Source organism: Anomaloglossus baeobatrachus, chromosome 2 (assembly GCF_048569485.1).
Source record: "Anomaloglossus baeobatrachus isolate aAnoBae1 chromosome 2, aAnoBae1.hap1, whole genome shotgun sequence".
Lineage (NCBI taxonomy): Eukaryota > Metazoa > Chordata > Amphibia > Anura > Aromobatidae > Anomaloglossus > Anomaloglossus baeobatrachus.
The window spans coordinates 30,870,721-30,892,409 of NC_134354.1; the positions used below are offsets into that span (position 1 = coordinate 30,870,721).

The 21,689-nt window shown below is 43.0% G+C and overlaps 1 protein-coding gene across 3 annotated transcripts in view; it reads left to right on the top strand.

Annotated features, from left to right (window-relative positions):
- Positions 1-1,654: 1,654 nt before the first annotated feature.
- DSCAM (DS cell adhesion molecule) overlaps positions 1,655-21,689 on the top strand; it is a 656,562-nt gene continuing 636,527 nt past the window's right edge. For all 3 annotated transcript variants that reach the window (XM_075334961.1, XM_075334962.1, XM_075334963.1), the window contains exon 1: positions 1,655-2,394. In XM_075334961.1, coding sequence (XP_075191076.1) covers positions 2,352-2,394 — 43 coding nt within the window. In that variant the 5' untranslated portion in view covers positions 1,655-2,351. The remainder of the gene's footprint in view (positions 2,395-21,689) is intronic.

Here is a 21,689-nt window from a genome sequence, read left to right on the forward strand (position 1 = left end):
AGAGGGAGCAGGGTTTATCAGGGGTGTGGTCTAAGAGGGAGCAGGGTTTACCAGGGGTGTGATCTAAGAGGGAGCAGGGTTTATCAGGGGTGTGATCTAAGAGGGAGCAGGGTTTACCAGGGGTGTGATCTAAGAGGGAGCAGGGTTTATCAGGGGTGTGATCTAAGAGGGAGCAGGGTTTATCAGGGGTGTGATCTAAGAGGGAGCAGGGTTTATCAGGGGTGTGGTCTGAGGGAGCAGGGTTTATCAGGGGTGTGGTCTCAGAGGGAGCAGGGTTTATCAGGGGTGTGGTCTAAGAGGGAGCAGGGTTTATCAGGGGTGTGGTCTGAGGGAGCAGGGTTTATCAGGGGTGTGGTCTAAGGGGGAGCAGGGTTTATCAGGGGTGTGGTATAAGTTGGAGCAGGGTTTATCAGGGGTGTGGTCTGAGGGAGCAGGGTTTATCAGGCGTGTGGTCTAAGGGGGAGCAGGGTTTATCAGGGGTGTGGTCTAAGGGGGAGCAGGGTTTATCAGGGGTGTGGTCTGAGGGAGCAGGGTTTATCAGGGGTGTGGTCTAAGAGGGAGCAGGGTGTGATTAGGGTTTAAGCAGAGGGGTCTAGTCTAACGCGGCTCATTAGATTTACTACAATGTCAAAATTCTAGTAAACAAAAGTGAAAAGCTATGTAATTCCTCACTTGACCTGTGATGGCGCTGTAGGGAAAATAAACAATTGCTCTCCGGTTTCCTGCAGGGTAGCATTGATCCCAGGACTCCCAGCAGGAGGGACACTTTGTGATCACCTTATTATCAGGGTGTTAGTTGCAGCATTTTTTTTGTGTTGATACTTTTCCTTTAAAATGGGTTGAAACTCTCCTATTCTAGCCTGAAATTCTAGGACGGTAAATAAATCAGTCACCAAACCGAAACACTGATGCTCTGAGACACATGACAAAACACATTACTAGACTGAGAAATTAACTGACGAAAAAAAATAAATCTTGCCTCCGAGCTCAGCCAATCACACGCCTTCTGGGGAATTTCATTGTAAATTACAAAATAAAAAAAGAAAAATCAATGCTTTATAAAATAAAAATCCGGAGCTCCCTCTGTGCGTCACTGTGCATTGATCACTTTGCACATAGGGGGCAATTATGATCTGAAATTTACAAAATAACAAAATTTTTGCCCAATTTTGTAAATATTGCAGAACCAAACGCAAAATGAAGAAAAAAAAAAAAAAATGTTTCAGGACAAATATAAAAAATCAAGATAAGATGACCATAAAATGCGCAACGTTAAAAAACGTTATTGCTTACAGTATGTAAAGATCAATGAATAAAATGGCCAAAATATATAATTTATAATGACTATTTTTTTTCTTTAACAAATTCCTAACAAAATACATTTTTTTTCCTTTTTTATTATTAGAAACAAATGTATTCTGCATTTCTAATCCGGTATAGCAAAAAAAATAATATTTTTCTTAATAAAAATATAAACAAATTGGAGCTGACTACCTGACCAGGTTTATAAAATGACATCCATTCAGATATAAGGAAGCGAAAAAAAATAAAAAAACCTGCAGCTTGTCGCACCAATAAAAATGGAGCAGGGGTTGGGTAGAAAAAAAGAAAGAAAGAAAAAAAAACCAACCCCTTCACTTGCAGGACTGCTTCCGTCGCATCATCAGCGCCGCCGCTTTTGCAGAAAGTTCACAAAGCGCGCTGGTCTTGCTGGGGTCTTATTCGGTGCTCGCTATGGATGCGCTCGGTTGCTTAGAAGCTGCACGTTGACAGAGAGGGAGACCCATGAAAGGGTTAACGCTCTCCTCTTCTCCTGCACAGAGGCAGAGGGATCAATCTGATTATAGCTGAAGAAGAGGAAAGATGCGCTTGCTCGTCTGCCTGCTGCCTGGATCTGGTGGTTGAAGGTTATGTCTGAGGGTTGATTTTATTTTTTTTTTCCTTTTTTTTTTATTTTTAATTTTTTTTAAATTTTTTTGTACATATAGATATCATTGCACGCAGGGATGCTCTCGTGCTTGCATTTAAGGATTTTTCACCTGTGGACTTGAGCCTGGTGCTGTATCCTTGCATGAGAAAAACACACCTGGGTTTAAAGCACCCGCCTCCCTTCTCCTCTAGCAGCCGTTATCCTCCCTGTATCTGACAGCCGGCCAGACCATCCATCTATCTCTGGACCTAAAAATATCCATCCACGGAGCCCCCTATCATCGGGTTTAGAGGACAAGCAGTCCCCGATCTGCAGGAGCTGGACCATTTCTGCTGGGAGAATTAACCTTGCCGTCCACACGTAAAAGGGGAAAACGAGAGGAGAGAGGCTGAGCCTGGAGCGGTGAGGATTTGACAGGAGCATGTGGATACTGGCCGTCTTCTTGTTCCAAAGCATCGTAAATGGTGAGCAACCTTGCGCTATATTCCTCGCATTGCTTCCAGCTGATCAGTACAGGATGGCAGCTAATTACAGAAAGGCAAAAATCCCCCTCCCCTCCTCCCCATCCATCCCCTCCGTCATATGGTTATTACTGCTGCCGAGAAAACCGCTCCGTAATCATTTAGACTATTGGTACAGATGTAGTAGAGCCGAGTTGTTCTTGGTTTATCTGCAGTCCTATGTAAAAAAAAAAAAAAAAAAGGGGTAAGGTGACAAAGTCTGCACTACTGACTATAACAGACTCGGCTCTGCTAGATCTGTATCCTATTAGCAGAGGTTCAATATGATCGAAGTGTAGATTGGATTGGATTGCAGCCTCCACTGTCATTGGTTGTCGTCGTCTGTGTCCAGGGTGCAAATATAGCTGCAGCCAGACGGCGGTCGGGATATTTTGCTGCCGTACATGTGACCGACACATACCTGTGTACGTGTATCCACAGCACTGTATATGGGGGAGGGGAACGGGATGAATAAATATGATTTAGAATATATATATATATATATATATATTAGAATATATATATATATATATATATATATATATATATATATATATATATATATATATATATATATATATTAGAATATATATATATATATATATATATAGTATACACACACAGTATACACATGGATATACATATGTGGGTATATATGCGTGTGTATACGTGTATAATATATATACATATATATTTACATATATATATATATATATATATTCATACATGCATATGTATAGCTATGTATATATATGTATATATATATATATATATATATATATATATATATATGTTCGCACACACACACATGTATGTGTATATATACAAAGATAGACATGCATCTGTGTACATGATTCCTCTACATCTATATAACCCTGAAGAACGCTGTGAAATTTACAAAAAAATATTTCCTCGCTTGATTTATCATTGTCACACTGTATTAAAGGTTTAAGGTTGACGTGGCCAAGGGAAATAAATTCACGCTTTACTTACACAAGGTAAAAAAAAATAAAACTACAGTGTATGTGTGTGTGTGTGTTTTATATATATATATATATATATATATATATATATATATATATATATATATATATATATACATACATATACATATATATATATATATATAATATACACACTATATACACTCACATACATACACACATGCATAGATATATCTATCTATATATATATATAAAATATATATCTATGCGTGTGTGCATGTAATGTGTGTGTGTGTGTGTGATAAATATATATATATATATATATATAATAATATAAAATTATATATATAATGTGTGTGCATGTGAAGAGGATTAATCAAAATATATAGAAATTAAAAATACAGTTTACATATAACTAATATAAACAACTAATAGAATATATATTGTATATGCAAAAAAAATACATAACATGAGCATAAATAATGAAACAAAACTTATAACGAAAAAAAAGATATTAAAAAAATATACCTGCAAAAAAATAGAAACTGTGTGGAATTAGAAAAAAAAGCATACATCATAGGTGTGCCCCCAATGTGTGACATTTACACTAGAGAATCCGGGCCGGGGTAAAATGAAAACCTGAGCACCATATTATACTGGTGGACGAGTGCATTTTTTCTTTTTTTTTTTCTTTTTTATGAACCCTCGTTCCCCTGGTACATATAATTATAGCTCTGAAATATTCTTCTGCCTTTTGCTGCACCTTGCCTGTTTCTGAGCAGTTGGAGACTGAAGTGTGTGTGTGGGGGAGGTTGCAGAATTAATCATACCCCTCACCCCTCCATGACAAGTCGCTTGAATCAGACAGGAGGAAGGGTTAAGGATTTTCGACATCCCCCCCCCCCCACCATTTAAATTTTGAGGTCTGGCTTTTTTTTTCTAAGATCCCTGTCACCTGCAGCCATAACGCATTGCAGGAGATGGGCCTTGGAGAGCGGATGGTGATGGCTGACGGGCAGCCGCAGTCTGAATCAGGGGCTTCTGAGAATTTTTGACACATTTTAATTAAAAATATATATATATTTATTTTTTTTTATGACTAAAGCAAAACGTCAATTTAGAAATAAGCCAGATTATAATAATATACGGTAATATGTATCTGTAGATTTTTGAGGCATTTTCCCCTTCTGTCACAGAAAAAGAGAGAAAGAGGTGCCAGGGCATAGAGACTGCAACAGAGTCCATGGAGAGAGGGCCGGGCCCTCGATCATCCCCCTCCCCTTTTGTAATGCAGGGATACTGGATTTATAATTGTTAGCCCAGGAGGGGATTTTGTAGTTGTTGAGGAGCGGGGGGCAAATAACAGGGCCTGGTAATGTCAACAAGCACTAGAAGGACGCTCGCTCTACTGTTGGTTCCTTTCTGGCATTGAGCTTTCATTTTACCATCTTTTCTTTGGAGGAGGTAGGGTGCAAATGGGGAATTTTCTATAAAGCCTTAAAGACTTGTTTAGGAGCCCCTTCTAAAGAGCAAGGTGCCATGGCAAACCTTGTTGGCCATTCATTTGAATGTATGGCGTGCAATACCTCATTTATCCTGCAGAGGCCACTGCAGGGAAAATGCACAACTAGCCAAAGATCAATAGTATGTGATCGCCATTGATTAATAGACTCATAGCGGCTGATTAACGTGTCGACAATTAGGGTACATGGAATTCATAGAAGGTGGTCCGACGCTGAATCGTTGAAATTGCTCAAAAATTTCCATTCAATTAAATATTACAATAATAGCCATAATGTAGGTAGTTTCTCCAAACTATTGATGTAATTGTTGACCCCGCCAAGTTCATTGCTCATTGTACTCTCTCCCTTTGTACTTGAGGGTACATTTTATTCTCTGGTTTCTCAGGGGTCATCTAATGACAGCGCCGTGGAGGGGCAGGTGGTGTCCTCAAAACCAGGGAGGTATAATATCTAATCAGGCCTTCTTAGGCCATTAACTGTTTATAGGAATACATGACGAATAAATAGGATTTAAGGCTTTGTGGGGATAATGGAAAAGGGGCCTACAATGAGAAACCTGAAATAGCAATGATAGCTTTAATGGGGTTTTCTAGGACTTTGATATTTAATGGATTTCCATGGGGCCTGACTCCTAGTACTTCGTCGTGCCATGTACAGCGCTCCTCTCTGCGTAGTGGCTGTCGTTGGCACTGCAGCTCACTGACTGAGCTATAAAACCAGTATGGCTGCAATGACGTTTTTCATAAGGTGTGTCACTCACCGCTCCTAGCATAGACAGGATAATAGGAAAGCTGGGTGACAATTCCTATAGTGCTGACAGTATTAATTCTCGTACAAGATAGGGCAGAGAAGGGGTTAATGCTGCGCATCAGCCAAATGAAGACGTATAATGTTGATGAAGATGAGTATTCTCTAATTTCATAGGTCTACGCGTTTCGAGGTGAAACCTCATCCTCAGGACCAGTGCATCAACAACAAGATTTGTTGTTGTTGCACTGGTCCTGAGGAAGAGGTTTCACCTCGAAACGCGTAGACCTATGAAATAAAAGAATACTCATCTTCATCAACATTATACGTCTTCATTTGGCTGATGCGCAGCATTAACCCCTTCTCTGCCCTATCTTGTATGCTCATCCACGTGGGGCTGCAGCAGACGCCATTATCTCATGCGCACTAGTGGTTGTGACTGTCACAACTGATCCAGGTGATCCAGGTATACCCCACTGATCATTTTGGTGTTACACTATCAGCACTCCTTATTTTCAGATCTATAAGTATTAATTCTCGCTGAGAATCAAACCTCTGAGTAGCTGAGTAGAGTTTTTAGTAACTTCTGAGAAAACGGATGATTCCAGGATTTATCGAAGGCGATACCGCTGAGACATGTAAACACGTGCACACCACAGATTGCCCTCGTCAAGGGTAATTTATGCACTCATATGGCACATTGGGTTTTCCCGTCTGCAGATTGCGTTTCGCGCTACTTGAAGGTCTTGCATATTAAGCACGTGCTGTAAGTCACCCTGATAGCCCATTATATTAACGAGCAACATATGTGCACATAAATCAACTTGGAAGGAAGAGATGTGAGTTTATAGTGTTATATTACATTATAGAATTACTGTGCTGGCCAAACAGGAATAGAATAAAACACAAGTTTGTAGTAAAGGTGGCACATTCTGCCAGTGCAAACCTAATCTTTACAATTATGGATGGAGGCTAGATAACATTACATGGGGCAGCCAACATGCCGTACCACCAAACCGGAGGTGCCAATACAGTCAGCATGCACAGGTTCTTCATATACCACACCAGATTGGTGCACGCTGCTGTGCCGCAAGAACAACAGTCAAATCCTATAAAAAATACAGTGGATAAAAAAAGGTTGGACTTGAGTCAATGGTCTGTAAGGTGCCCATAACCCTAGGCCCAGTGCCCACGCTGTGTAGTTTTGATGCGCATTTTCAGAAATCTGCAGGAAAATCTGCATGTCCATTGTGAAGCCAGCAAAGTCTATGAGAATTCAGAAGTGCTGTGCCCACGTTGCGTATTTTTCCCTTGCGTATTTGGTGCAGAAAAAAAAAAATCTGCACCAAATACGCAAGGGAAAAATATCCAACGTGGGCACAGCACTTCTGAATTCTTAAAGACTTTGCTGGCTTCACAATGGACATGCAGATTTTGCTGCAGATTTCTGAAAATCCGCATCAAAATCCGTACTGTGGCCACTGGGGCTTAGCCATTCACATGTCTGATTTTCATGACGCTTTGGATAGATGTCAAATCACTCCCCCTAGCAGAAGAGTACTTAGCGTTCACGCGTTTTCAATCCAGAGAGCCATTGTGAGAAACCTCTGACCCCCAGCATGAGTGTAACTATAGTGGGTGCGCAGTTTTCTGTTACACACAGGCCTTGCAGTGTTTGGGGGGCCCAAGGCTGTGTGCACACTGTGCGTTTTTGCCGCATCTTTTGCCTCGTTTTTTTTGCAGATTTTTACATCTGAAAGTATATCCTTATGCCAGCAAAGTCTATGAGAAACCTGAAGTGTTATGCACACGTTCAATATTTTTTGCTTGCACGTTTTGTTGCAGATAACATCTGCAACATGTCAATGCTTTTTTCCTTTGTTTTCACCATTGAAAGCAATGAACAAAAAGCATTAAAAAAGTGCAAAACCGTGCATTTTTTTTCTGCCAGAACATGCAGATTTGGTTGCAGATTGTCTGCAACCAAATTTGCAACAAGTACACATAGCCTAAAAGTTGTATTTGGCCCTTATGAGAAGACCAGTACTATTGAAGACATCAAATTGTCTCTTCAGGGAGGAAGGAGACTAAGGGGTACTTTGCACGTTGCGACATCGCTACTGCGATCTCGTCGGGGTCAAATCGAAAGTGACGCACATCCGGCGCCGGTAACGACGTCGCAACGTGTAAAGTTTAGTAGAGAAGATGAACGAGTGTGCAACAGTCAAAAATCGGTGATCTGTGTCACATCGTTCATTTCCATAATTTCGCTGCAGCGACAGGTACGATGTTATTCCTCGTTCCTGCGGCAGCACACATCGCGGTGTGTGAAGCCGTAGGAGCGAGGAACATCTCCTTACCTGCGTCCCACCTGCAATGAGGAAGGAAGGAGGTGGTCGGGATGTTTACGTCCTGCTCATCTCCGCCCCTCCGCCTGCTGTGTGACGTCGCTGTGACGCTGCACGACCCGCCCCCTTAGGAAGGAGGCGGGTCGCCGACCAGAGCAACGTCGCAGGGGCAGGTGAGTGTGTGTGAAGCTGCCGTAGCGATAATGTTCGCTACGGCAGCAATCACAAGATATCGCATGTGCGATGGGGGCGGGGACTATCGCGCTCGGCATCGCTACAATCGGCTAGCGATGTCGCAGCGTGCAAAGTACCCCTAACTCTAGTGCCACCTATTGGAAGTAGCAATCCTAAAAATCAAAAGTGGCCCTTTAACGAGCCTTGTCATATGACCTAAGATTTATGCCAGATCAGAACCTCAATTTTGGGATGATTGTCCCTCGTTACTGCAAAGTATGAGATCTGATCTGGCTATATGAGAAGCTATAGCGGGGTCTAAGGGGAAAACCTTTCTCTTTGCGGAGATTGACAAACCAATCTGGCTGTCAGTGGTGAGGAGTCTTAGAGCTGCAATGCTCCTCTGGGAAGACCTGTGATACATGGGGGCCCTTTTTGGAGATTTTGTATTAGAGCCCAAAAGTTTAAAGTTACACTAACACCAATGTTGATCAACTGTCATTTATGAGAACGAGGATTTGGAGGATAGGGATTCATCAAGCCCAATCCTTCTCCTGATATGCTGTGAAGGGCTAGTCAAGAAACTTCCATGCACATTAAATAGTTTATCCGTCTTTCTGAAATCAGAGAATGCTCATAACTTTAATCTCAGGTGTGGGGTCCTCTTAGGTGTCTTGTACAATAGAGGGCAGCCCACAGCGCAGTACCATAGATCGGTAAGTCAGTGGAGAGTCTGAAGACCCCCAAGTACATTAGATGGTCAGGCTGTCCTGCTTGTGAGTTGATTTGGCCAATTTTTCTTTAATATGTATGGGGTCTTTAGTTCTCATGCACACAGTAGAGCATCCCAATGCAGAGTATTGTGAAGCCATATATATTAAGCCTCCCATTCACATTATATAGCTACAATCGTTTGCCCGACATCTAACATCCCCCATCTCCCCCGCCCCCAGCAATGCTCTACTTGCCCAAACACTCCTATGATATCTATTTGAGAGTTGCTGCCAGGCTTCTCTTATCTGGCTTATCTCTGGATTGCTAGATAAAATAAGGATCTAAAACTGGTGCACAACTTTTTTGATCCAAGGGCCACATTGCCTTACTGAGTCAATCATAAAGGGACTCCCAAAAATGTAAAGGGGTCCTTACATGAATACATCACCAGAACCACCATCACTACATTAATACATCAACAGAAGTACAGTACAGTCCAAAAGTTTGGACACACCTTCTCATTCAAAGAGTTTTCTTTATTTACAGGACTCTGAAAATTGTCGATTCACATTGAAGGCGTCAAAACTATGAATTAACACATGTGGAATGAAATACTTAAATATGTGTGAAGCAACTGAAAATATGTCTTATATTCTAGGTTCTTCAAAGTAGCCTCCTTTTGCTTTGATTACTGCTTTGCACACTCTTGGCATTCTCTTGATGAGCTTGAAGAGGTAGTCACCGGAAATGGTTTTCCAGCAGTCTTGAAGGAGTTCCCAGAGATGCTTAGCACTTGTTGGCCCTTTTGCCTTCACTCTGCGGTCCAGCTCACCCCAAACCATCTCGATTGGGTTCAGGTCTGGTGACTGTGGAGGCCAGGTCATCTGGCGTAGCACCCCATCACTCTCCTTCTTAGTCAAATAGCCCTTACACAGTCTGGAGGTGTGTTTGGGGTCATTATCCTGTTGAAAAATAAATGATGGTCCAACTAAACGCAAACCGAATGGAATAGCATGCCGCTGCAAGATGCTGTGGTAGCCATGCTGGTTCTGTATGCCTTCAATTTTGAATAAATCCCCAACAGTGTCACCAGCAAAGCAATCCCCACACCATCACACCTCCTCCTCCTCCATGCTTCACGGTGGGAACCAGCCATGTAGAGTCCATCTGTTCACCTTTTCTACTAAGACACGGTGGTTGGATCCAAAAATCTCAAATTTGGACTCATCAGACCAAAGCACAGATTTCCACTGTTCTGTTGTTCTAGAGATGAGAAGGTGTATCCAAAAATGTGGCCTGTACTGTACATTTTAAAAGGGGTTTTCCCACCAACAAAGTTAATTTTAAAGTTGTTTTTTATCACTAGATCTTTAAATAATAATCATTTCCACAAATGGAGGTGTTTAAAAGAAATGTTCCTGTGCTGAGTTAATCTTATATATGTGTCCCTGCTATGTACTATGTAATGGCCGTGTCTAACAGTACAGGGATATGATCTGATCATACCACATCTCCTGGCAGCTGAGGATGGAAAAGAGGTAAAGCATTTCCTTTTCAATTTTTAAAAAAATGTTTTACCTCAAAGAAAAAATAATTTGCAATCCCATACTGTAATGTCTGTATACTTTTTTACTTCTTGCCCCAGCCCAGGAGCTGTGGTATGATCAGACCATGTTCCTGCACGGCTAGAAGCAATCATTACATAGTATATACCAGGGACACATTTATAAGATTATCGTAGCAAGGAAACATTTTTCAAAAAACATGCAATTGTGAAAATGTTTATTATTCCAAGCTCTATTAATTAATATTGTTTGTGGGACAACCCCTTTACGTATTTGAGGAGAATTTGAAGTTTCTGCTCCCAAAAATATCAGTGTGGACACATGCTAATTTAAACAGTTTTTGGATCAGAAACCAACCAAATCCTCCTCATAAAAATTCTCAAAATTCCAGAGATTTGAGATTGTATTCATAAAGCACGTTATGGATTGTTACATGTGTAAAAGATCACAACCCCTGTCAGTACATGTGTGGCCCCAGAACCATCGTCAATACATGAATGCAGCACTAGAACCACTGTTAGTACATAAATCCAGTGTCAGAACCACTGTCAATACATAACTGCAGCACCAGAACCACTCTCAATACACGAATGCCGCCTCAGAACTACCGTCAGTACTTAAATGCAGTGTCAACCACTGTCAATACATGAATGCAACACCAGAACCACCATCAGTACATGAATTCAGCACCAGAATCACCATCAGTACATTATTGCAGAGCCATAACCACTGTCAGTACATGAATGCAGCTCCAGAATCACCATCAATAAAGTAGAGGTAGTTTGGACTGATATGAAAATAAGAGACCTATATAGAACCGCCATGGCTCCATAGACTGTTTTGTACAGTAAAATTACAAACCAATAATAAAATACAAATTTTTATTTTTAGGATCCTATTGTTCTCACATTGGATGTCCCTAGCTACTTTCTGTTTTGCTCAATTTCACATTTGCTTAAATGTGTTTGTGGAAATACTATATGAGCACAACGATAATCCCCCCCCCCCTCACCACAAACAAACAGCCATTATGAAAACGAGTCGCAATAATTAATGACCCCCAGTCACTATTTAACTTATTTTCCCTATGCTGACAGCGAGGAGACACGGCTCTATTTATAGACAGTGATTTTTTTTCTTTTCTTCCTGACAGAGATTGTAAGTTAAGATTGATAGAGCGAGCCACGTCCATTGTAAAATGTCTGGAGGATGCAAAACAGTGTACACACAGGGATCAGATAAAGAGGACGGCATGGCCATTGTGGAAATAAATGCTAAAAAAAAAATCTATATCTATACACTTTGTTCCTTTACAATATTATTACTTTTTTATTATCCATTTATTTATTTTCTATCATACATTCAGTTCCCAGATAGATAGACTTAGCCACAGAGGGCTCACGCCTGGGCCCTGCTGCTTGCCACATAAGAAAACATTGGGGCCAAGGAGTTAAACATTGAGCCTGTGCCCAGATAAAAATAATGGAAGTGCCCAAATAACTCCACACAGCATTCATTACCCAACAGCACAATCTTATCAGTTGGATTTTACATTTGGGTGGTGTCAATATTAAGGGTACTGTACGTTCACACAATGGCATTTTCAGGAGGATTTTGGTGCATGTTTCGTGCCGGAATTAGGCTAGGAGCGCACTTTGCGTTTTTACTTGCGGTTTAGGTGTTTTTTAGGTCCGTTTTGGGAAGCACCTTTTTCATGCCAAAAGGCATGCGTTTTGATTTACCAGCAAAGTCTATGGAAAAATTGGATTTTCCAACCCCACTTTGCGTTTCTAAACGCTGCGTTTAATTTGCATATTTTGTGGCAAAAACCATGCGTTCAAAGAAGTAACATGTCAGTTGTTTTTGCCCTTTTGGGTGCGTCTTGCTAACATTGGAGTCAATGAGAAATGGCAAAAACCAAGAAACTTCAAACTCCTGCGTTTTGCCTGCTTTTTCAGTGCAGAAAGCATGCGTTTTGGACTACCAAAACGCATGCTTTTTGATCAATAAAATAATGATTTCATAAGTCCCTTTACACACACACACAGTCCGACAATTTAAATTAAGGAAAATATTACTTTATTGCAATTTTTCCATAAAATATATTACCGCAATAATTTAATGAACATAATTTAATTTCATGATTTTTTTCTATGATTATAGATTTGATTTTTTTTACCATTTTTTTCTAAGATTTTGACTATTTAAACTTTATTAAGCAGTGTCTTTATGTTCAAAACGCAACTATCAGAAGGCGGGTGGAAACGCAGATAAAAAGCGCTAAAAACGCATCAAATACGCAGCAAAAACGCATGTATTTTCAGCCCTAAATTTCAGAAAAAGGCAACTTTGGTCAAATCAATTAAGCCCAAAACGTGCGTTCTAAACTGCAAGTAGCATAACGCAAAGTGCGTTCCTAGCCTAAAGGCCGCTTTACACACTGCAATATCGTTACCGATATCACCAGTGTGCGTACCCGCCCCCATCGGTTGTGCGACATGGACAAATCTCTGCCCGTGTCGCACAACATCGCCCGGACCCGTCACACTTACCTTCCCTGCGACGTCGCTGTGACTGGCGAACCGCCTCCTTTCTAAGGGGGCGGTTCGTTCAGCGTCACAGCAGCGTCACTGAACCGCCGCCCAATAGAAGCGGAGGGGAGGAGATGAGCGGGACGAACATCCCGCCCACCTCCTTCCTTCCGCATTGTGGCCGGGAGGCAGGTAAGGAGAGGTTCCTCGTTCCTGCAGTGTCACACGGAGCGACGTGTGCTGCCGCAGGAACGAGGAACAAGTTTGTTACTGCTGCAGTAACGACATTAGAGAATGGACCCCCATGTCACCGATGAGCGATTTTGCACGTTTTTGCGACGATGCAAAATCGCTCATAGGTGTCACTCGCAACGGCATCACTACAGCGGCCGGACGTGCGTCACAAAATCCGTGACCCCAACGAGATCGCTTGAGCGATGTCGTAGCGTGTAAAGCCCACTTAAGTCTAAAATCCGTCGGCCATTGAGAAGTTTGCATTATAGTTCAAACAGAACAGCTTTTCCTTAAGAAAAAAATGAATAATATGTCATTTATGGAAGTGAATTATGTGCCGGGGGCCATCGAATGGGGGCAAATCCCCTCCAGAAATCCTTATTTACCAACTTTGCCATTTGCAGAAAAGAGACGTTGAGATTAGTGTTGAGTGGATCCGTGGAGGTTCGGTTTGACGGATTCATCCAGACGTTAGAGAAAGTTCGGTTTGGGACCAATGAAAGTCAATAATTGGGCATTTCCGGGTCTCCACCCACATGCAGTCAGCCATAAACCCATCACTTCTGGGGAACGGAGGGCGAGTTTTATCCATTCTTTTTTTTGTTGTTGTACATGCGACATTCAATCACGCTGTTGTGAGCCGATAAAACACTGGAAGCGGCTCGCACAGGGCTGAGCACCGAGCGTAGCGTACCCGAGCACAGTGATTCTGGAGCGAGCGGTTTTCATATGTAAAGCACCCAAACTCCGAACTCAAACTCTGTGTTTTTTGTTTTTTTTTAAAGTCCAAACACCGAACCTCCTGTTCACTCATCTCTACTTAAGATATCAAACCCTTTTTTTCCCACCCAATTGGGCCTACTCACTTTTGCGTGAACTTCACCCTCTCTTCAGGATTCTTTCCCAATAATCAGGACTTTCCTGACAACTTTGTGACTGTTGCGAACTATGCAGAAATCTGGGTATCAGCATCAGATTTAGGCTGTGTGCGCACGTTGCGGTTTTTCATGCGTTTACGCAGTGTTTTAAACTGCAGCATAAACGTATGCGTTCTGCTTCCCCAGCAAAGTCTATGAGAAGTCAGCAAATTCCATTCGCACGTTGTGTTTTGGATGCCAAATTTTTAACAAAATCGATGCGTTCTAAAAAGCAACATGTCATTTATTTTGTGTGTTTTGGATTTTCCCACTCTGTATATGGGAGAGAAAGCATCCAGCATTTTGAAATGCACATGCAGTGACAAAACGCTGCAGAATATTTGTCACGGCAGAACGCAACGTGCATACATACCCTAAAGGGTGCTTTACACGCTGCGACATCGCTAACGATATATCGTCGGGGTCACGTCGTTAGTGACGCACATCCGGTGCCATTAGCGACATCGCAGCGTGTGACAGCTAGGAGCGACGATCAACGATTGCAAAAACGTGAAAAATCGTTGATCGTTGACACGTCGCTCCTTTTCCAAATATCGTTGCTGCTGCAGGTACAATGTTGTTCGTTGTTCCTGCAGCAGCACACATCGCTTTGTGTGACACCGCGGGAGCGATGAACATCTCCTTTCCTGCGTCCACCGGCAATGCGGAAGGAAGGAGGTGGGCGGGATGTTCCGGCCGCTCCTCTCCGCCCCTCCTCTGCTATTGGATGGCTGCCGTGTGACGTCGCTGTGATGCCGCACAAACTGCCCCCTTAGAAAGGAGGCGGATCGCCGGCCAGAGCAACGTCGCAGGGAAGATAAGTCCATGTGACTGGTGTAAGCGATGTTGTGCGCCATGGGCAGCGATTTGCCCGTGACGCACTACCAACGGGGGCGAGTATGCTTGCTAGCAATATCGGTACCGATATCGCAGCGTGTAAAGTACCCTTTAGGCCTTAGTGAATGGTGCCACTTGTGCATAGCTTGTGATGCAAGAGTATCGGAAGCAATATAGTAATGACCCTCTGCTGCGAGCGTCAGCCATTGGTCATGCGACTGTGATGCAATCTTGTGATCGGGTCACAGCTGCGGAGAAGAGGGAGGGAACACTTTCTCCCCATCTCCTCTGCTGCCTGTCTCTGCGTACATCACACTGCAATCAGATGACATGCGAGTGCAGTGTGATGTTTCACACGCTCCCATAGACTCGTATGGGGGTGCGTGAGCCAAGACTCGCTGCCAGACGTCGCATGCTGTGATTCATTTCTCAGGCCGATATGGCATGAGAACTCAATCGCAGATGGACACTGCCCCATAGTTTTGTACTGGTGCGAGTGCAATAAAACACTCGTCCGTGCAAAACGTCAGTGGAACCGAACCCTTATTCAGAAATCAGGTTTCAAGTGGCAGAACACAAACCCATTTTATTAATTTTATTGTTTATTTCACAAATTTATTTTTTTGTGAACCTATTGTTCTTACAAAAAAATGGAGACATTTCCAATGTTGGATATATTGTTGGACTAAGATCACCCATGAGTTTGCAAAATAAATGGCCAACTGATGGATGAAAACTGTACTTTGTTTAATCTTTAATAAGTAACAAAGACGCTTTTACAATTTTATTTATTTTGCATACAATAAAAACAGATAACCCAATGATGGTAAAAAAGAACACACGGTACAAAAATGGATGGAAATCAGATCCCGTTCACAGTCTGGTACTGAATGAGGCCATATGCAAATTATTTTTTTCTTTTTACATTACCTATTAGTTAGAAATGTTACAGTTGTGCCTCTTTTGAGACCACCCAGATCCTCATGAGTTAACTTCAATGCAGGCAGCTGAGGCTGGACCTTTGATGAAATGCAGCCCCAGCCCAGCAGACGTGTCCCGCATTACCTATGCTGAAGGCCCTGCTGCTTGCATCTGGTAATGTCACGTTTCCTATCTAGTTTTTTTCTAGTCGGGGCAGTGGGACGGCCTTGCCTTGGATGCAGGCTGCGGCCTAATTATGTGTTAATGTTGCAATAAGCTACAAGGGAGAGTCAAATTTGCAACCGTTTCACAATTTTTTTTGCAGGTTTATTGTTTCAGTTGATTTCTTTTATGATGACTCGACGTCGTTGCTGTTTTTGGATTCCTCTGATATTTTTAACCTGCGCCGAGTTGATTTAGCCTAATAACCGCTTAAATCTGTCGGAGAGCCTGCGGGGGGTTGACACATTTTGTGAAGAGATGTCGGTCCCCAGGACACGAGAAAAACCTATTAAAGATCTTACTGAAAGCTTTGGGTTCTAGATTCGTTTTTATTCCTTTTTTTGTATTCCGTAACCCTTTGTTTTCCGCCGTGTCAATATAATGCGGGCAGTAGCCATTTATCATGGCGTCTCCTCATGCAGATTTTCATTGTTCCAAAGGTCATCTTTATACATGTGACATTGCGGAATATCTCCCATCTCCTGTATATTTGCCTTGGCACATTTCCTTTTGTCATTTAATGAAAGCCGACACATGAATTTCTGTTGTATTAGGCTGGATAATTAACCTATAAGCTGCCAAAGCTAGTCTTCCCAAAAAGATATTGTTAGCTAAACACAATAAATGGTAGGAGTACATCCATGTTCACGCTTGATAGTTCTGCCATAGTTTGTTTTTTTTTAATAATTTTTTTTTAAATAATTTCTTTAAATTTGATTGATTTGTAATTAAACAAAACGTCAAAATGCCACATGCAAACATACAGAGTGTGTGTGTGTATATATATATATATATATATATATAATTTTTTTTTTTTTAATGTACTATTTCTTTTTTTATTTATTTATTTATTTTTTTGAAGGCTGGATTCTCACATCGTGTATTTGGTGCAAATTTTAGACACTGATTTCTAAACTAAAATCCGCAGCACTTAAGAAACTAAAATCCGTGAATGATTTCTGTACCTCTGTTTTTTTCATGACCGTTTTTGTTGCTGAACCACACAAAAAAATGCCAGTCCATGTCAATTTAGAGTATACATTGAAATGAAAGGGTCAAATCCTCAGCAAACGCCTACGCTCGCACAACCATATTTTCGATCCAACTGCTGTCTGTTGAAAAAAAACGGACAGAACACGAACAGTATTGTGACCAATGTCATTGAATTGGATTGTTCAGATAACGTGTTTTTTTTTTTTTTACATGGTCCGAATGGCTGTGTGAAAAAATGACAGCATACCCTAGTCTCTTGTATTTTATGAGACTTTCCAATTCATTTCTACTGGTGTACAAAAAATCAGATCTCAATTCAGATCACCTGTATAGCATATGAATTTTAATGGATATATCACCATTATTAACATAAGAAACTGTGTTTGGTTTTCTATATAAGATGCATGCTGTTATATTCCTGTGTTTACCCATGGCCTCCTTCACACGTCTGTGCAAAAAAAAAAAATGAACGTTATGCATGGTCCGTGGTGTACATGCGTATATGTGTCCGTGTTCCTGGAGCTGTTTGTGTGCTGTCTGTGTGACATCCAGATAGCACACGCACAGCATGAACTTGTATACTTACCTGTCTTAGGCACTGCTGTTGTTTTCGGGTCCGCAGCCAGTGCAGTGAATATGCATAAGCATAATGAGCGGGACCCGTAAGCAACATCAGTGCCAGAGACAGATAAGTATATAAATATTTACCCTTGGGTTTACACACACTCATTTTCCCTGGACTTGTGCTGGCGAAATTCAGTTCATTCACAAGCTCTGGAAACAAGCAGGTGGCTTGCTCTCATCTGTGGTGTTGTTGCTGTAGCTTTGCTGAACTTCTACGTGAGTCATCTGTGGATCAGTAGTTCATGCTTTTCCCCTGTGTTCTCGTTGTGTCTTCTTTAGTGTTAAGTGGGGTTGACGAAGAGCTCACCCCATCCGTTCCCTATTTAGGGCCCAGTACTAGGGATACCTAGGGTCAGACATGCGACTCTGCGCATATGTGTGGAACCTATCTAGGGTGGTGAGTGACCCCAGGGACCAGAGGTAGTTTTGGTCAGAGATCACCATGTCCACCTTCCATAGACACAGGGTTTCCCTTCTCTTCCCTTTTCCCGTTAGCTTGGTACTTTCCCATACTTAGCGTGACATCATAGACTTGTATTGTTACTTTTCATCTGTGATGGAGGTAGAAAATGTAAATGTCTATCTAATTTTTTGCACGGGTGCACTGTTCACCAACCCCCCCCCCCCACAAACGTGTTTACAGCTGCATATATTACAATGTGAATGTGTTCAATCAGTAAAAATCACAGATAGATCACGTACATGAAAGCGGACTTGTGCATGAGGCCTTAGAAGCAAAATTACTAAAGGCAGATAAGTTGTCCCATTTACATATGCGTTCTGGCTGCCTCTACCCATATACATGGCCATAAATTCATGACAGAAATCGTATTGTCCATATATCTGCATCAACTGCTGGGAAAATATAGATTTCCCACTTTAGTTATTGTAATTCTTGACATAGGTGCTGCCATTAATGAGTTGGGCAAAACTCCAAGAGCGGCCATTAATCTTTCCTCATATACTTGTACCAAACCCACAATTACCCGCAATGCGTCAGCTGTTCTTTTCTTTCTGCTGGCAAAGTATCAGTAACTTGCCCTTATCTTAAGCATGGGTGTCAAACTCAAAGCCTGCGGGTCATATCCGTCCCACCAAATCATTTTATGTGGCCCGCGAGGTGAGTTGCCAGTTAAACCCAAGTGCTTTTCTCTGCCGTCCATAGGTTTCAGCAGAAATAAGCACCGTCCGTGATTTTTAAAAATGTTCTGCCAGTTTGTACTGCGCATATGCTAAAGAGGCTGCCATACGCAGTATAGACAGTAGATGCTAGAATGTATGGGCTCCTGGTAGGTGTCATTTCCCTCATGTGTTCTTGGCGCCACTTCGGGTGCGGAGTGCAGCGCGTCATGCAACGGAGTGGCTGAGACTCGAGAGATGTGATGCGCGCTCCTCATCTTTAGGCCTCGTTCAAAGGGTGGTGGGATTTGGGGTTTTTTTTTACTGCTGTGGGTATGCCTGTGGTGGGGTTTAGGGGAATCTATAATGCTGGGGAATGCCTTTTGGTGGCATTTGTGGGGTCCATAATTGAGGGACGTATACAATGCTGGCAGTACTCCTGTGGTGGGATTTTGTGGACTGTGTGATGTTAGGGGGATTTCTGTGGTGGGATTAGGGGGGCGTCTATAATGCTGGGAAATGCCTGTGATGGAAGTTTGGGCGTGTGCAATGCTGGGCAGATACTTGTGTTGGATTTGAGGTTTGAGGCAGTGTACAATGCTGGGGTGATGACCCTGGGGATAAGGCTATGTGCGCACGTTGCGTACAAGCCCTGCAGAAATTTCTGCAGCGATCTGAAGAGCACATGTGCGCTTTAGATCGCTGCAGAAATGTCCGTAGTGAGCGCCGATTCCATGCGCTCTGCCTGCAGCTCCTGCCATAGACAGAGCAGGAGCTGCCGGCAAAGCGCAGGAAAGAAGTGACATGTCACTTCTTTTTGCGCAGCGCTTCGGCAGTAGCCGAAGCGCTGCGCACTGAGACGCCACGTGCGCACGGCCCCTGCACAATCTCCATAGACTGTGCAGGGGACGCAGGACGCATGCAGTTACGCTGCGCTGCAAAGCGCAGCGTAACTGCATGAATTTACGCAACGTGCGCACATAGCCTAACTCTCTTATAGTTTTACCAGGGGCAGTTTTCATACAGCCCTAGTACCCAGGGACAGCTCTCGTATAGCCTTTCTGCCCAGAGACAGCTCTCGTATAGCCCTTATACCTAGGGACAGCTCTCATATAGCCCTACTACCCAGGGACGGCTCTCGTATAGGCCTACTACCCAGGGACAGCTCTTGTATAGGCCTAATACCCAGGGACAGCTCTCATATAGCCCTACTACCCAGGAACAGCTCTCGTATAGCCCTACTACCCAGGGACAGCTCTCGTATAGCCCTACTACCCAGGGACCGCTCTCGTATAGCCCTACTACCCAGGGACAGCTCTCGTATAGCCCTACTACCCAGGGACAGCTCTCGTATAGCCCTACTACCCAGGGACAGGTCTCGTATAACCCTACTGCCCAGGGACGGCTCTCGTATAGGCCTACTACCCAGGGACGGCTTCTCGTATAGGCCTACTACCCAGGGACGGCTCTCGTATAGCCCTACTACCCAGGGACAGCTTTCGTATAGCCCTACTACCCAGGGACGGCTCTCGTATAGCCCTACTACCCAGGGACAGCTCTCATATAGCCCTACTACCCATGGACAGCTCTCGTATAGCTTTACTACCCAGGGACAGGTCTCTTATAGCCCTACTACCCAGGGACAGGTCTCGTATAACCCTACTGCCCAGGGACGGCTCTCGTATAGGCCTACTACCCAGGGACGGCTCTCGTATAGGCCTACTACCCAGGGACGGCTCTCGTATAGGCCTACTACCAGGGACGGCTCTCGTATAGCCCTACTACCCAGGGACGGCTTTCGTATAGCCCTACTACCCAGGGACGGCTCTCGTATAGCCCTACTACCCAGGGAAAGCTCTCGTATAACCCTACTACCCAGGGACAGCTCTCGTATAGCTTTACTACCCAGGGACAGGTCTCGTATAGCCCTTCTACCGAGGGGCAGCTATCGTATAGCCCTTCTACCCAGGGACAGCTCTCGTATAGCCCTACTACCCAGGGACAGCTCTCGTATAGTCCTAGTACCCAGGGACAGCTCTGGGCATGTACCAGAGAGGGAACATATTTCCCAGGATGGGGACAAATATACCAGAATGGGGCCAAGTTGGGGATAGATTTACCAGCATGGAGGCATATATATATATATATATATATATATATATATATCACACACACACACTACAATGAGGGCATAGATATCAGGAAGAGATTCAGGATTAGGACATGTATACGAGGATGGGGACATACTGTATATGCCAGGATGCGGCTCAGGATGGGAACATGTATACCAGGATGGGGGACATATACAGCAGGGTGGGAACATATATAACAGCATAGGGGACATATTTACCAGGATAGGGGGCATATTTACCAGTATTGTAAACCTATATACCAGGATCGGGGCATATACCAGGATCGGGGCATATATACCAGGAATGGGGACAATACATACCAGGATGGGAACATATTTACCAGGATGGGGGCATATATACCAGGATGGGGAACATATATATCAGGATGGGGGGGCATATTTACAAGGAAGGAGCCCAGGATGGGTGACATTACTATATAATGGGGTGGTCAATTTGTATGTCATTATAGGTTTGTGTCCTAAAAAAGGGGTGTTGCTGGGGAAACATTTTTTGTTGATGCTGTAATAATCGTACCTAGGTTTTAAAGGAAAAATCACTCATAACTCCTGATGGCCCGAGAAATGTCTTGAAGTTGCAGTAAGTATTGTCCCGGAATAGGGCCAATTTGCATCACTAGTGTAACCCAATGGCAACTCTGAAATGCATGAGAGGACAGGTTGTACATGCTCCACTAACATCTGTAGAAATCATTGA